Source organism: Staurois parvus, unplaced genomic scaffold (genome assembly GCF_062004578.1).
Source record: "Staurois parvus isolate SC_StPar_1 unplaced genomic scaffold, SC_StPar_1.0 ptg001463l, whole genome shotgun sequence".
Taxonomy (NCBI): domain Eukaryota; kingdom Metazoa; phylum Chordata; class Amphibia; order Anura; family Ranidae; genus Staurois; species Staurois parvus.
Genome location: NW_028319259.1, coordinates 129115 through 146871, shown reverse-complemented (window position 1 = coordinate 146871; position 17757 = coordinate 129115). Strand labels below are relative to the sequence as shown.

Here is a 17757-nt window from a genome sequence, read left to right as displayed (position 1 = left end):
GCCTACCCAAGGGCAGGCTCTCCCCGATCCAGACCATCCTGAACTCAGCGGCTAGACTCATCCACCTCACCACCCGCTCCACCTCTGCCACCCCCCTCTGCCTCTCCCTCCACTGGCTCCCGATTGCCCAACGCATCAAATTTAAACTCCTAACCCTGACCTACAAAGCCGTTCACAACACTGCCCCTGACTACCTCACCAACCTGATCCCCAAGTACCACCCTACCCGTACCCTTCGCTCCTCACTGGACCTCCTTCTATCTTGCTCCCTGGTCTCCTCCTCCCATGCACGACTGCAGGACTTCTCCAGGTCCTCCCCCATCCTCTGGAACTCACTGCCCCAATCCATCAGACTGTCGCCTTCCCTCTTCACATTCAAGCGCTACCTCAAAACCCATCTCTTCAGGGAAGCCTACCCCACCCTCACCTAATGGCCATTCTCCCTCTTTCCTCCCACCCCTCATTCCCCTCAGCCACTTCCTACTGTACCATTACCCCCTCCCTCCTAGATTGCAAGCTCGAAAGAGTAGGGCCCTCTTACCCTTCGTACGTTGTTTGTTGTTGTTGTACTGTGCCATGTATTGTCCCCCCTATATTGTACAGCGCTGAGCAAACCCTTTGGCGCTATATAAACTCCATGTAATAATAATAATAATAATAACTTGTGACATCATTGCTTACTATGTGTGAAATCTGTGAATGATCACTGAGATCACATGGTACAGGGCCATTCACAACAGCCTTGTACCATGTGACAAGCTCAAATTGCTGAAAAAGTGAATGCTGGTTCTGATAGGAAGGTGTCAGAACACACAGAGCATCGCAGTTTGTTGTGTATGGGGGCTGTGTAGCCACAGACCGGTCAGGGTGTCCATGCTGACCCGTGTCCACAGCCAAAATGCCTACAATGGGCACATGAGCATAAGAACTGGACCACGGAGCAATTGAAGAAAGTGGCCTGGGCTGATGAATTCAAGAATGGATTGAGGAAAACGAGTTTGAGGTGTTGACTTGGCCTCCAAATTCTCCAGATCTCAATCCAATCCTGTTTCTCATTGTCCTCCCCCAACTCTCTTTGGCTTACTTCTTGCTGGATGGGGGTGTGGTCGCTAATCCGAATGCCCTTTTTAGGGATTTTATGACATCGCTGTCACATGATTATTGCAGTTGAACATATTTTCTTGGTATATTTAAAGTGCGGGGTGCAGGCACAACCTTTAAAGGAATAATATTTTGAAAGCCTTGACCTATATTATTTGAAAAGAAAATGTTCATACGGTCGCTGTAGCCATAGACTATAATGAAATATTTCCTGTTTTGGATGGGATACTTCAGGAGCCTGTATAAGGAGGTCTCAGCTATCTCTAACATTGACTATCATAGCTCTCTAATACAGAGGAGGGCTGTATGCCAGGCCTGCTGAATCTGCCCCACTTCACTCTTCTCTGTATTTGTGATGAAATCGAGTTTGCAGCACAATCTGGCACCACACCACGCACCAGACACTTCTCCTCGACAAATCCCACCACAGAGGTCCGTGTCCTCGTTCGGCATCAACTTCTGATGAGAGTTCTGATCTGAAGGACGCAGCAAAGTGAGATCTCACCGCAGGAGTGACCGTTTTATTAGAAACCGATCAGCACAACAGGACCACCTACCAACGTGTGAATATTTCTTCTTCCAGATACAGACAGAGGTCACATTTTAGAAACTTTCTAACGAAGGCTGGACTGACCGGCAGAGGGACAACCATGGGAGCGAGAACAAACAGTTCACATCAAAATCAATTCTGCTTTATTACAGCGGAGCGCGAAGATAAGGCTGCCGCCAGGCTGGGGACCTACTGGCAGGGCTTTTATTCTCAGAGAATATGTGAGAACCCCCCCTTATGGGTCACCCCTTGCCCTCTACCCACCTTCAAGCATCGTTACTTGGTTCTACCCCACACCCACCTCTGAGCACCGTTCCTTCCTTCCACCCCCTAACCAACTCTGAGCACCGTCCCTTGTTTCCACCTCTGAGCACTATCCCTTGTTACCACCCCCTACCCACCTCTGAGCACTATCCCTTGTTACCACCCCCTACCCACCTCTGAGCACTGTCTCTTGGTTCCACCCCCACCCACCTCTGAGCACTGTCTCTTGGTTCCACCCCCTACCCACCTCTAAGCACTATCCCTTGTTACCACCCCCTACCCACCTCTGAGCACTGTCTCTTGGTTCCACCCCCTACCCACCTCTGAGCACCATTCCTTGTTTCCCCTTCTGAGCACCGTCCCTTGATTCCACCCCCTACCCACCTCTGAGCACCATCCCTTGGTTCCACACCCTACCCACCTCTGAGCACTGTCCCTTGGTTCCACCCCCTACCCACCTCTGAGCACTGTCCCTTGGCTCCACCCTCTACCCACCTCTGAGCACCGTCCCTTGGTTCCGCACCCTATTAACCTCTGAGCACAATTCCTTTGTTCCACCCCCTACCCACCTCTGAGCACCGTTCCTTGGCTCCACCCTCTACCCACCTCTGAGCACCGTTCCTTGGTTCCACCCTCTACCCACCTCTGAGCACAATTCCTTTGTTCCACCCTCTACCCACCTCTGAGCACCGTCCCTTGGTTCCGCCCCCTATTAACCTCTGAGCACAATTCCTTTGTTCCACCCCCTACCCACCTCTGAGCACCATTCCTTGTTTCCACCCCCTACCCACCTCTGAACACCGTTCCTTGGCTCCACCCTCTACCCACCTCTGAGCACTGTCCCTTGGTCCCACCCCCTATTAACCTCTGAACACTATTCCTTGTTTCCACCCCCTACCCACCTTCGAACATTGTCCCTTGGTTCCACCCCCTACGCACCTCTGAGCACTGTCTCTTGTTTCTACCCCCTACCCACCTCCGAGCACCGCCCATTTTAGAGAAAACAGAACCAAATATAATTATTGTGGTGTTGAGCTATTTGTATGGAATTCATTAATGATATCAAGAAAAGCAGTAAAATAGATCCCCTGCAGGCATAATAGCCCTCTCCAGCAACAATAGATCCCCAAACAACAATAGACCCCCTATAACAACAATAGATCCCCCCAACAACAATAGACCCCGTCTAACAATATAACCCCCAGCAACAATAGAGCCTCCAAGTAACAGTAGATCCCCCACACACAGATCGGGCTTCAGAGGAAAGGGAGATTTAGACGCACCCTAACAGTGGCTGAAGCAACATGGAAAAAATGAGGAGGGTCTAGGTAGGACTGAACAAACTAGCACTAAACAGGAGGGGAGGACAGATGAAGATACCAAAATCATATTGTAAACAAGTTGCAGTGGCTCAAAAATTGCCACTAGATTACATGATAGTGGAGCAGAACACTTACGCTTTTCAAAAAAAACCTGAACGTAATCCTGTAAGCTCAGCTCTAGGGAATGCATATTAGGAGACCACCATATTATACGAGGTTACATAGGCTAAGCAGACCCTAGAAGAGTCTTGGAAGGAACCACTTTTATACCAAAACGTAACATCGGTCTGGAAATGAGATAATAAAGGAAAGTGCTACAGCCACAAAAAGTAAATATAAAACATGTACAGTGAAAACAGCAGGTGGTAGAAAAAAATGCCCTTCTGCGTGACCCTTGGTGGAGAGATCCCCCCGCAGTGTGAAGATCCCCCCGCAGTGTGAAGATCCCCCCGCAGTGTGACGATCCCCCAGCAGTGTGACGATCCCCCCGCAGTGTGACGATCCCCCAGCAGTGTGACGATCCCCCAGCAGTGTGAAGATCCCCCAGCAGTGTGACGATCCCCCCGCAGTGTGAAGATCCCCCCGCAGTGTGAAGATCCCCCTGCAGTGTGAAGATTCCCCCGCAGTGTGAAGATCCCCCCGCAGTGTGAAGATCCCCCAGCAGTGTGACGATCCCCCAGCAGTGTGACGATCCCCCCGCAGTGTGAAGATCCCCCTGCAGTGTGAAGATCCCCCCGTAGTGTGAAGATCCCCCTGCAGTGTGAAGATTCCCCCGCAGTGTGACGATCCCCCCGCAGTGTGAAGATCCCCCCGCAGTGTGAAGAACACAAGGAATACGGGTCCCGCGTGCGCAGGATTTCCTCTTACCTGAGAACGCGTTGTTCGTGTTCAGAAAATAAATCTCCTCCCGTCCATCGCCATCTATATCACAGGCGGTGACCCCGATGGCATTGCCCTGGCGGTCCCGGAGTGGATAATACGGAGAGCTGCGTTCATCCACCGCAACGTTCACTAGGCGACCTTTTTCTTTGATGTATTTCAGCACAAGATTCGGTCCATTATATCTACAAAGGTAAAAAAAGAAATAAAAAAACCCATAAAAATCAGAAATACATTTTCTTTCCATGTCAAAGAGAAGAAAAAGCCGTCAGATCTCAATCATTTCATGGAGGAGGCATCGCTGCCGAGTCACCCAACAATTTGGGGATCTCTAAGTGTCAACATTTTACATTTTATTTCCATGTCTGCGTTTCCAACATTTGTGACATGAAATGAACCTGTGAGGATGGAGATAGGAGAATGCCAATGGTGACTATAAAGAGACCGACTAAAGATGACTATATCTACATCTCATGATACATCAGGGTGGTGGTCAGTGGGGAGAATGTCCCTTACATTGGGGGTCAGTGGGAAGAATGTCCCTTACATTGGGGGTCGGTGGGAAGAATGTCCCTTACATTGGGGGTCAGTGGGAAGAATATCCCTTACATTGGGGGTCAGTGGGAAGAATATCCCTTACATTGGTGGTCAGTGGGAAGAATGTCCCTTACATTGGGGGTCAGTGGGACGAATGTCCCTTACATTGGTGATCAGTGGGAAGAATGTCCCTTACATTGGGGGTCAGTGGGAAGAATGTCCCTTACATTGGGGGTCAGTGGGATGAATGTCCCTTACATTGGTGGTCAGTGGGAAGAATGTCCCTTACATTGGTGGTCAGTGGGAAGAATGTCCCTTACATTGGGGGGTCAGTGGGAAGAATGTCCCTTACATTGGGGGTCAGTGGGAAGAACGTTCCTTACATTGGGGGTCAGTGGGAAGAACGTTCCATACATTGGTGATCAGTGGGAAGAATGTCCCTTACATTGGGGGTCAGTGGGAAGAATGTCCCTTACATTGGGGGTCAGTGGGAAGAATGCCCCTTACATTGGGGGTCAGTGGGAAGAATGTCCCTTACATTGGTGGTCAGTGGGAAGAATGTCCCTTACATTGGTGATCAGTGGGAAGAATGTCCCTTACATTGGTGATCAGTGGGAAGAATGTTCCTTACATTGGGGGTCAGTGGGAAGAATGTCCCTTACATTGGGGGTCAGTGGGAAGAATGTCCATTACATTGGGGGTCGGTGGGAAGAATGTCCCTTACATTGGGGGTCAGTGGGAAGAATGTCCCTTACATTGGGGGTCAGTGGGAAGAATGTCCCTTACATTGGGGGTCAGTGGGAAGAATGTCCCTTACATTGGGGGTCAGTGGGATGAATGTCCCTTACATTGATGGTCAGTGGGAAGAAAGTCCCTTACATTGGAGGTCAGTGGGAAGAATGTCCCTTACATTGGGGGTCAGTGGGAAGAATGTCCCTTACATTGGTGATCAGTGGGAAGAATGTTCCTTACATTGGTGATCAGTGGGAAGAATGTCCCTTACATTGGGGGTCAGTGGGAAGAATGTCCCTTACATTGGGGGTCAGTGGGAAGAATGTCCCTTACATTGGGGGTCAGTGGGAAGAATGTCCCTTACATTGGTGATCAGTGGGAAGAATGTCCTTTACATTGGGGGTCAGTGGGAAGAACGTTCCATACATTGGTGATCAGTGGGAAGAATGTCCCTTACATTGGGGGTCAGTGGGAAGAATGTCCCTTACATTGGGGGTCAGTGGGAAGAATGTCCCTTACATTGGTGGTCAGTGGGAAGAATGTCCCTTACATTGGGGATCAGTGGGAAGAATGTCCCTTACATTGGTGATCAGTGGGAAGAATGTCCCTTACATTGGGGGTCAGTGGGAAGAATGTCCCTTACATTGGGGTCAGTGGGAAGAATGTCCCTTACATTGGGGGTCAGTGGGAAGAATGTCCCTTACATTGGGGGGTCAGTGGGAAGAATGTCCCTTACATTGGTGGTCAGTGGGAAGAATGTCCCTTACATTGGTGATCAGTGGGAAGAATGTCCCTTACATTGGGGGTCAGTGGGAAGAATGTCCCTTACATTGGTGATCAGTGGGAAGAATGTTCCTTACATTGGGGGTCAGTGGGAACCAAAGGACGGTTCTTGGAGGTGAGTAGGGGTAGATCCAAAAGACAGTGCTTGGAGGTTGTTAAGGGGTGGAACCAAGGGATGGAGCTTGGAGATGAGTAGGGGGGGTGGAACCAAAGGACGGTGCTTGGAGGTGAGTAGGGGGTGGAACCAAAGGACAGTGCTTGGAGGTGAGTAGGGGGTGGAACCAAAGGACAGTGTTTGGAGGTGAGTATGGGGTGGAACCAAAGGACAGTGCTTGGAGGTGAGTAGGGGGTGAAACCAAGGGAGGGTGTTTGGAGGTGAGTAGTGGGAATGGAACCAAAGAACAGTGCTTGGCGGTAAGTAGGGGGTGGAACCAAACGACAGTGCTTGGCGGTAAGTAGGGGGGCCAGAAACAAAGGGTGACTCAAAAGGTGTGTGTGGGGGTTTCCTGTACTTATTATCTCTGATTGGTATACAGTGAAGGTGTTAATCCTCTTTACAGGTGCAGCTTTGGGGCCATTTTCCTAATCCTGGCTTCTCTACCTATAAAGCCACTGAATTGGAACAAATACACATCCAGAGAAATCTCAAAAGTCTGAACTCTGCCCAGAATGCTGTTCCAGGTCAGTGGCCATCTACGTATGAACTCCTGGGCTATGACTGGTATATGAAGGTGGGCCGAGTATAATACCCATGGCAAGAAATCGCCCCCTATGATGAGGGGGCAGGGGGGCGGGGCACAGCCCCCCTGTCTGTGTCTATGGACACAAGCAGTTGGGCTCGGGAGCAAGCATCCTTCCAGCAAGCCCCTTGTTAGGGGGTACCCAAAAAACAGGAGGAGCCATGAGCACCGGCGGAGGAGAGAAATAGAGGAGAAAAATAGGGGAATGCTCTGTGTAAAATCACTACACAGAGCAGGTAAGTATAACATGTTTGTTATTTTAAAAACATTTAACGTTTAAAATCACTTTAAATATGAAACACTTGAGATTCTGATATATTCTGATTTTACCCCCTTCCTAAACAGGCCATTTTTTGCACTTCGGCACTAAGCTTCTTTAACTGGCAGTTGTGCAGTCATGCAACACTGTACCCAAAAACAGCTTTCTTTTCATGGTATTTGATCGTCGTTGGGTATTTTATTTTTGATCATATAAATGAAAAAAGACCAAAAGTTTTGAAATTAAAAAGAAAATTTTTTTTACTTTCTGCTATAAAACAAATCCAATGAAAAAAAAACAAAACAATTTTTTCATAAATTTTGTCCGGAATGTAATCTGCTACATGTTTTTGATAGTAAAAAAAAATCCCAATAAGTGTATATTGATCGGTTATAGTGTCTACAAACTATGGGATAGATACTGGAATTTGTATGTATTTTTATACTGCTAACGGCAGTGATCGACGACTTAAAATGGGACTGCGGTAGTGCGGCGGGCAATATGACACTAACACTGGGGGGGGGGGGGAACGACTGCTACTGACATCATCAGTGACATTAATAGAGTGATCAGTGATAATACTTTACACTGTCAATGTACTAATGATACTGGCTGGGAAGGGGTTAACATCTAAGGGGCAATCAAGGGGTAAATATGTGTACCGTGTGCTGTTTTTACGAAGAGATCTCTCAGTTTCTCATCCCTGCTTTGCGTCCAGATCATGCTATCCTACCACCCAGCATCTACAGTCCTTCTTGCATCCGGTTCAGGCGGATGCAATAATAGTGAATGCAGCTTGACCAGAATACGGATGACCAAATGTGTGCCTGATGATACAGGAGACCTCCTATATGTGTATTAAATACGCACCTCTGGTGAGTGCGCATTCTGCTCATTAATCTATCACCTCTGGTGAGTGCGCATTCTGCTCATTAATCTATCACCTCTGGTGAGTGCGCATTCTGCTCATTAATCTATCACCTCTGGTGAGTGCGCATTCTGCTCATTAATCTATCACCTCTGGATCACATATTCACACTTTAAGCTGGGACTCTACAGGATCCCCACGTTATACGTCTCTTCATTTGGACGCCTGACTTCACTGTGATCCCCACTAGTGATATCACTTCTTGTACTTTATGCTCTGAAGGACGATTTTGCATATTGCATGTTATATTTGACCGTTATTTGCACTTTATTGTTCCTATCCCCAGCGCTGCACCTTTACTATTTACATATATTTCTGGAAGGTTTTTTTGGTTACCTTTTTGGTGTTCTAGCGGCTCTATACATTTAATCTCTTTTCCCTGGTAGCGCTCGCTAGACATTTTATTATCTAATTAAACATAAAATAGGTCTTTCTGAACTTTGCTTTTACACTTCTCCCTTCTATATTCCCCCTCTTACAAGCCCAGAGGTCTGATATCATAAAACCTTTATTTGTGGCATCAAACGTCAACACTTTATTATGAGTCACACCTCAGAAATGAGTGTTATTATCTGCAGAATGCTTACGTGTTCAACAAAGACTTCATTATGACATGTATTGTAACTGATTTCAGCAAATTGTATCAATTAGCACGTATCGTTTTTCGATACAGATCCTTGTGACATCTACACTTCGCTGGCTTCATACGTGTAACTCCTGACAGACAAGACACCTATTTGCAATTTTTGGATTCACAAAACTTCAAAGGCCCAATAAGTAAATACGCATAATGACCACAGATGGAGATGCCACCCCTCTTGCTGTGGCTCAACCAACGCTTGCAGGCAGGTTCAAGTTAGTTAGGTGCTGCCCCAGATGGAAGGATAGGCATTAATGTTCTTCCCAGTTCTTGGGCTTTTGGAAAGATCCTTAGGTCCTACCACTGCCTTTGTGAATATAATAGTGGGCAGAGGGCCAGGTCAGGGGGAGTCCGAGGTCCGAGAGGTCCATCGCTGCTGTTACTTTTGCCTAGTCTTGGTCCAGGTCAACTGGTCTTGGCCAGCTTCCCGGTTCCCTGAAGAGAGTTACACCGGGATAAGTTGCAAAAATGGCACAATCCAGCCATAAAGACATTAAGAGTTGGGGTTCGCCCCGAAGACATCTATTAGAGTATGCCTCTGCTAGATGCTGTAACCACGTGGACTCTATATTTGCAGGTATGCTGGGGCAGCACAAAGCCTGGTCAGGATTAGCGACTAGGGACTTAGGAAAAATGACTGTTTTGTTGAAGTTGTGTAGGACTTTGCAATGTAGCACTGTAGTCAGTAAAATGCTGACATTTTGCCTTTTGCCTGGTCTAAAGTTACTCAAAGGGGTGTAATGCAAATAACCGGCACAACTTTACACCTAGTCTACAGCTTGGGTCACTAGCACATGGATTATGAAGAGTTAACACACTGAAGAGTCGCATTAATGCAAGTTACACATGTGGTTGCCATGAGCAATGAAGATACAGTCAGCAAGCAGCCTGTCCCCAGAGTGTACCTGTTATAGGTTGATTGGCCTCTAGCTGTGAGGGTGATGTTGTCAGCACTCCCTACGCCACATTCCATCTCCCACAGCAACCAGAAAGGAATTGCATTGTGGAGGTCCCCATCGTGTACAGAGATACGGACGTTCAAGCATTAAAGTCAAGTGCATGTTGGATCCTGCGCTATGTGTACAGCGGGGGGGTCCATGCTGCTACCAGGCCTGGTAGTAGGAAAACGCTGCACAGGTGGCTGTGGTCAGTGTTCAGCACAGCCCACCTAATTGCAAGCTACAGTGGAAAGTTGTGCAAGGGTACATAGTGTAGGCTCATCTCTAAGAGTAGAGGCCCACCTTACGGCTGAGTATTCCCTGATAGCAACCTTAGCCTTGTCCCAGGACATTGGTGAAAATGGCACAGAGAAAACCCCATGTGTGTGAAGAGAAAGAGAGAGACCCTGTACAAGGTGCCCAGTGCAGCCCATAAGAATCCACCCTGGGAGTAGGCTTCTCATGTTTCCCAGACTTGGAGCCCAACAAGTTCATCAAAAAACATGGAGGACGTGACAAACAACCACCACCCTACTGCCCCTTTGCTACATGCTGAGAAATACTTTGATCTGAAATGTAGCTGGGCTTTTCTGCTGATCCACGGGCATGGATGGACCTCATTAGAGGCCACCAACAATACAGTCTTTATAACATAATCTAGTTCCAATCAATCAGGGCTACATATATATATATATCTTTAGCAAAACAGTCAATCAAGAGTTTAGTGGCGTGCTCTGAAATTAGAGGAGCAAGCATCATTTGCCTTGGTCTGTTTAGGGTTTCACAGGCTGGGAGTTGGATTATTTCCCCTGCCCTTGGGAGAAGTTTCCAGAACTTAGGGTGGGAAATTCAAATGACTGGCCTGAATATTTACTATGACCTGGTCAATCCCTGGGAGGTGTGCCCAGAAGGTGGTCTTGGAGGTGGCCTGAAGCCTTGAGGAGATTGTCTTTTCCCCATCAGGGATGTATCTGTGAGCTTCAAGGGGCTGCCTACCCCTGAGGAACTGTCGGACTGTACCAGGAGACCAAGCCGGCAGCTGCTTTGGGATTTGGAAGTAGACGGTTCTGATTGACACCCCGCAATGGCGCAGCACCTTAAACCAAACTATGAGACTTTAAACTATTCTGAAGCACGGTCATGATCCCAAGCTGTGAGGGCTACACCATGCTATCTTTAAAGAGTATAGGATGTCCTCTGATTAATGTACTGAACCCTTTGGAGTATCCCATGTCCCAGTTCCTGGCTTGTTACCAGTTCTACAAGCAAAACATCCTTTCATTAAAGTCAGAATGGTTGCTTGTAAGACCATTTGGAAGGGGCAATTAAATTCATGGTCCTTTTGGGGGGATGGTAGAGCTACTTTATCTAAACAAAAACAGTCCTTAGTTACGGAAATTGCACTGGTTTTGCTTCCCAGGTTTTTCTTCTTATTTTCACTTGGTAATTCTGCAAAATAGCACACTTCCAGTCCTGGGTGTCTACGCTCACCCACTCACTGTACCTATGGAGGAGCAGTGCTTGTCACTAGGCTGCTGTCCTGACTTAAGACTCCAAACACATCCTCCTCTACCATTCTATTACATGGGTGGTGGGAGAATTTGTAGTTTACAGAAGATAACCTGGAAGGAAGATAGCACTGCAAATTGGGCAAGATCAGCAAATACTGGTTGTACTGCTGAAAATGTTCTTCATCTAAAACACTAAAATGAATGCAGCCACCACATCCAAGGGCTGGTAAATTAAAATATATTATTGTTTTGTTTTTGAGTTGATCTAAAAGTAGAACTAAACCCTTCCATTGTTTACAGCGAAGGAAGCTGTGGTCTTAGCTTCTGATCGATCGGTAGCCGCCATGATGCTGCACATGTGATTAGTTCTGACACCGGTCATCTGATGGCTTAACAGTTTGGTTGAGAGCACAAGCTAGCTGACAGTACGGCATTCCTGACATGTTACTCAATTGAGAACCAGTTGAATGAATGGGTTTAATTCTACTTTAAGGGCCTTTGTTGAAGGGCTTTGGGCTTATGTTGATGAGATTAGACTGACATTATTTTGAGATGCTTCTGGAACCATTTAAAATTCAAAGACAGCTGCATTTGCCCAGAAGTTAACCTCTATTTAGCCCACATTTGACCTCTTATTTGGCCTGCATTTGACCTCTATATGGCCTGCAGTTGACCCACATTTGCCCAGTAGTTGACCTCTATTTGGCCTGCAATTGACCTCTACTTGGCCCGCAGTTTACCTCTATTTGGCCCACGGGTGACCTCTATTTGGCCCACAGTTGACCTACATTTGGCCTCTATATGGCCTGCAGTTGACCCACATTTTCCCAGTAGTTGACCTCTGTTTGGCCTACAGTTGACCTCTAGGTGACCTCTATTTGGCCCGCAGGTGACCTCTATTTGGCCCGAAGGTGACCCACATTTGGCCTACAGTTGATCCACATTCGGCCTACAGTTGACCCACATTTGGCCAACAGTTGACCCACATTTGGCCTACACTTTACCTCTTCTTGGCCTGCAGGTGACCTCTATTTGGCCCGCAGGTGACCTCTATTTGGCCTTCAGTTGACCTCTAATTGGCCTGCAGGTGACTTCTATTTGCGCCGCAGTTAACTTCTGTGTGGCCTGCAGGTGACCAGCATCAAACCAGCTTTGCCTACCCTTAGACTTGTATGGGAGTGCAAAACCCGCTTGAAGCAAACTGAAGCCCATCGACACACACATAAAACCTTAAGCTGTTTCATTGATGTATGATTTGGTTGAAATATTGGGATGGAATTGTTTTGGGGTCACACACTGATTTGTTGGCGCTGACCATACATTTGAGGTGGAGAGTTAAATTGGTTTTAAAGCCTTAAGGGCTTTTACCTTAATGCCTTCTTTGCATTAAGGTGAAAAAACTTTGGTGTCCAGGATCCCCCCCCCACACACACACACACATACCTGAGCCTGATCTCAATCCAGCGCTGTGCCCTTGAACAGAAGATCTCTCCACTCTCTGCCTCCTCACAGGGCAGACTGATGTCTGTGTTTACAGGCATAGACAGCGAGGCTCGAGAGTGAGCCTACACAAGAGCCCCCACCCCAGTAAGCAGCTTGGTAGGAGGGTACTTGGAAGGCATGAGGAGTCAGAAGCACTAGCGGTGGGTCCCAGAAAATGAGGCTCAGGGCAGCTCTGTGAAAAGCCATTACACACAGCAGGTAAGTATAACATGTATGTTATTATTAAAATAAAATAATTTGAAGGTTTAAAATCACTTTAAATGAAACACCTGAAGTTCTGATACAGTAATTTATCTCATCACCCCAGAACTATGACATTCTCTGTCTGTTGCCAATTACCTGTAACTGGAATGCAACCAGCCCAGACACAACTCTCCCTAAGACACCATTAACGAGGTTTGAGCCGCCATTACTATTTTTATACAAGTGATCTTAGAGTGTGGATCTGGTGACAACACTTCTGCCTTTCTTCCCAGAAGATTCTCAGGAACTACACATTTGACAGACACTTTCCTTAAGGCTTTCATTTCTTGTTATGGTTCACCCTCAGCGCAGCAGAAGTCAATCTTCAACTTTCGAAAAATATGGGATGAGTCATTATAACAAGGCGAGCTGTGCTAATCCTGGGTTACCCATCGTTATTTCACACCAACGCTTCACAATTAGACTGAGCAGAAGGAACTGACTGTCCTATCTTTGCTGTTCCCGTAAATCCCAGAACAAAGAAAGTTCCAGGGCCAACACCAGTACTATTACTATTTAATTGGGTCTGATATCATTCAATCATCATTCACTGATCCAAAGTTCAAAAGGGAACAACCACACCTTGTTTGGGATGTAGCTAGGAATCATGGGGCCCTGTCAGGAAAGGAACACCCATGTGCGCGGGCGCACACATCTAAAGAGTACCACCCATGGTCGGATTGCAGGTGCCGTGCATTAGTGTGAACTGGTGCGGGAGCGGGAACGTGAACTGCTGATTGAACCTCATCTGCTCACTAGTTGCCAACCTGGACTGTCTGACCCTGTCTTGTGCCTGATCCTTCACTGCATCTGCTATCCTGTGTCTGCACTGGATCCAGTCCTCCCGCCAGCCTTATCAGGTCCTGAGGTTCCTGCTCTCCAGACACACACCAGCACCAGCCAATGAGAGACTTATCAGGATCAACCACACCTTGTTTGGGATGTAGCTAGGAATCATGGGGCCCTGTCAGGAAAGGAACACCCATGTACACGGGCGTACAAATCTAAAGAATACCACCCATGGTTGGATTACAGGTGTGAATTGGTGCGCCAGCGGGAATGTGAATGCGCATTGGCACCAGAAGGGGTATTTAAACTGCACTTTTGCAGTCTATCAGTGCAATTTGGTCTATTACGTCCCTGCGTTCCTGATACCAGTTACTGCTTGATCGTCTGTTATTGACCCGGTCTGCCTCTGACTCTCCTCTGAATGCCACCTGTACCAACCCTTGGCTTGTCTCTGGACTATGTCTCTGCTTGCTCCTTCTGCTGTTACCATCTGCCATTACCGACCTTGGCCAACTCTCCTGCCTGCTGCTTGAACCTCATTTGCTCACTAGTTGCCGACCGGGACTGTCTGACCCTGTCTTGTGCCTGATCCTTCAGTGCATCTGCTATCCTGTGTCTGCACTGGATCCAGTCCTCCCATAGCCTTGTCAGGTCCTGAGGTTCCTGCTCTCCAGACACACACCAGCACCAGCCAATGAGAGACTTATCAGGATCAATCACACCTTGTTTGGGATGTAGCTAGGAATCATGGGGCCCTGTCAGGAAAGGAACACCCATGTGCGTGGGCGCACACATCTAAAGAATACCACCCATGGTCGGATTGCAGATGCGCGTGCATTAATGTGAATTGGTGCGCAAGCGGGAACGTGAATGCGCATTGGCGCCAGAAGGGGTATTTAAACTGCACTTTTGCAGTCTATCAGTGCAATTTGGTCTGTTACGTCCCTGCAGTCCTGAAACCAGTTACTGCTTGATCTTCTGTTATTGACCCGGTCTGCCTCTGACTCTGCTCTGCGCCTGTACCAACCCTTGGCTTGTCTCTGGACTATGTCTCTGCTTGCTCCTTCTGCTGTTACCGTCTGCCATTACCGACCTTGGCCAACTCTCCTGCCTGCCGCTTGAACCTCGTTTGATTACTAGCTGCTGACCTGGACTGTCTGACCCTGTCTTGTGCCTGATCCTTCACTGCATCTGCTATCCTGTGTCTGCACTGGATCCAGTCCTCCCGTAACCTTGTTAGGTCCTGAGGTTCCTGCTCTCCAGACACACACCAGCACCAGCCAATGAGAGACCTATCAGGATCAATCACACCTTGTTTGGGATGTAACTAGGAATCATGGGGCCCTGTCAGGAAAAGAACACCCATGTGCGCAGGAGCACAAATCTAAAGAGTACCACCCATGGTCGGATTGCAGGTGTGAATTGGTGCGCCAGCGGGAACGTGAATGCGCATTGGCACTTTTGCAGTCTATCAGTGCCATTTGGTCTATTACGTCCCTGCTTTCCTCATACCAGTTACTGCTTGATCTTTTGTTATTGACCCGGTCTGACTCTGCTCTGAATGCCGCCTGTACCAACCCCTGGCTTGTCTCTGGATTACGTCTCTGCTTGCTCCTTCTGATGTTACCGTCTGCCATTACCAACCTTGGCCTGATCCCCGACTACTCTCCTGCCTGCTGCTTGAACCTCATTTGCTCACTTGTTGCCAACCTGGACTGTCTGACTCTGTCTTGTGCATGATCCTTCACTGCATCTGCTATCCTGTGTCTGCACTGGTTCCAGTCCCCTCACCAGCTTTCAGGTCCCGAGGTTCCTGCTCTCCAGATGCATACCAGCACCAGCCAGCGAAACACTTATCAGGTACTCGTGCCACCCTGTGCTTCGGCGTTTCCTGCTATCTTGCCAGGGACTCCTGAGCCAGGGCTGTAATAGAGGCCTTCCCCAATGCTTCAGGCTCCTCCATCAGGCACGTTACAGGCTCCAAAGAAAATTTTTGATGGCGTATAGACTGGTTCCTCGAGATGGTGTAAAGGCATTTGGTGAAGCAAAAGTGACAATTAACTGGAAGACATCGGCAAGGAGCTCACTTGCAGTTCCAAACAATACAGCAATGGAGCCTCAATATTAGAAGTAACCCGGGTATAACAGCTTTTCAACAACGTAGGAGATACTTCATCACAGTCTTTGCACTTGAAAGGGTACTTTGATAGACTACATTACTGGAACAGCATCTGATGAAGGGGGTGGCTGACAGGCAGAACCTCTAGTAACCAGGTAGGAAGGTCCTCATCCCAACTCTATAGGGCTCCCAGAGGGCGGAGCCAGGCTTAGTATCCCTGCACCATCCCTCTTCAACCAGAACCTTTCCCTAGCACTAAGTGCACTGTCCCTAGCCAGCTGGGATCCAGTCCTTAACTTCTACAATTTGCAAATGCATGCCAACTGCAGTGGGGCAGTGCTATTTATTATCAATGCCCTCAATCATGATGGCCACAGAGATCATTCAGTGCAGCAGCAGCGTCCAATTGGATGGCTACCCCCTGATGACACTTACGGAAGTCTCAGAGGAACAAAAGCTCCTTCCCCTGCACAGTGGCTGCTGGAACAGTGTTACTGACAGCTGGGAGGCTGAGCTGCACCTACCTACAGAAGGGCCCCCAATTATCTCTCTATAGTACCCAGCAATGCCAACTTGTCAATGATCTTAAAGTATGCCTAAACCAAGCAGCAGGAGATATTCAGACCTTGTGTACCCGGGAGAGGACAGATAAGACAACGTTTCTTCCTGCACAGAAGGGGATCTGTGATTAGCACAATTCTAAGCCCTTCTATACTGGAAACATAAAAGACTCTCTAATGGGGTCCCTCTTACCCTGGGCCTCATAGCACTCATGTAAATAGGAGGGAGTTGGGAGCTAGAAGGGGGTCCTGGAAGTGAGAATTAGAGAGGTGTGGGGGGTGGAGGGCTACGGTTGGCTCCTTGTTGCCTTATTTTTGGGGTTAACAACTACTTTGTCAAAGTTCCAACAGTGTGCCATCAAAATCAGACAGAAGATTGTGATCAATACAGGGCAACCAAATCCATTTGAACTTAGAGACAAAGGGGGGATATTTACTAAAACTGGAGAGGGCAAAATCTGGTGCAGCTATGCACAGAAACCAATCAGCTTCCAGGATATTTGTCAAAGCTTACTTGTTAGAAGCTGATTGGCTGCCATGCACATCTGCACCAGATTCTGCGCTCTCCAGTTTTAGTAAATCAACCCCAAAGTCTTTGAGGAACACGGCCATTAAGGGGAAACCAAATCATTTACTATTTCTGGCTGGTTGTAGGGGTTGATGACCTCCATGCTTTTTTTTAGAACCTGTATGGCTGCCGTGAAGAGAAGTGTCAGTAGACAAAATTGGTCATTCGTACAGAGTTCAGATTTATTGAAGCTTCTCTTGAGTTTCCTGAAATACCTATCCTCAGCAGACATGTGCAATTTGTTTCGTTATGAATCGATATTCAGACAAAATGTTTAAATCTCTGAACCACAATAGTAACAAAGTTTAACAAATATGAAATAAATTATAACGAAGCAATGAATTAATTCGTAGTTTACAGGTAGTCAGGGAGCTGTAATCTTTGACGCAACTGTGACCTGAGAAGACCATCATGACCCAAGTCATCATGCCGATGGGTCATCTGGGTGTCATTCATCGTGATTGACGTCAGATCTACGTGTGGAACATTGTTTCTTTTTTAAAGGATTTTCTAACAGTGTCTCTGTGTTATGTTTTACTAACCACCCATTTGTTTTATTCGGATGACATCATGCAATACAAAACAAATACACAATATCGAGGCGCCTCCTTATACCAAATATAGTGACCTGTGATAGCTGAAATAATCAAATATTTCCAATTTTCATAAGATCAGCTGCCCAACTGTGGGTGTCGGATTATAACTTTTTTTTGGGGAATTTACTCTGTTATGATCTGCCAGGTGGTGCCTCTGGCTGCCCACTTGACAGACCTACCCAAAGCGTGGAGTCT

At 47.5% G+C, this 17757-nt stretch overlaps 1 protein-coding gene across 1 annotated transcript in view; it reads right to left on the bottom strand.

Moving 5' to 3' along the window:
- CRTAC1 (cartilage acidic protein 1) overlaps positions 1 to 17757 on the bottom strand; it is a 604943-nt gene that overhangs the window by 539433 nt on the left and 47753 nt on the right. The window contains exon 4 of the mRNA XM_089662389.1: positions 4105 to 4301. Coding sequence (XP_089518515.1) covers positions 4105 to 4301 — 197 coding nt within the window. The remainder of the gene's footprint in view (positions 1 to 4104; positions 4302 to 17757) is intronic.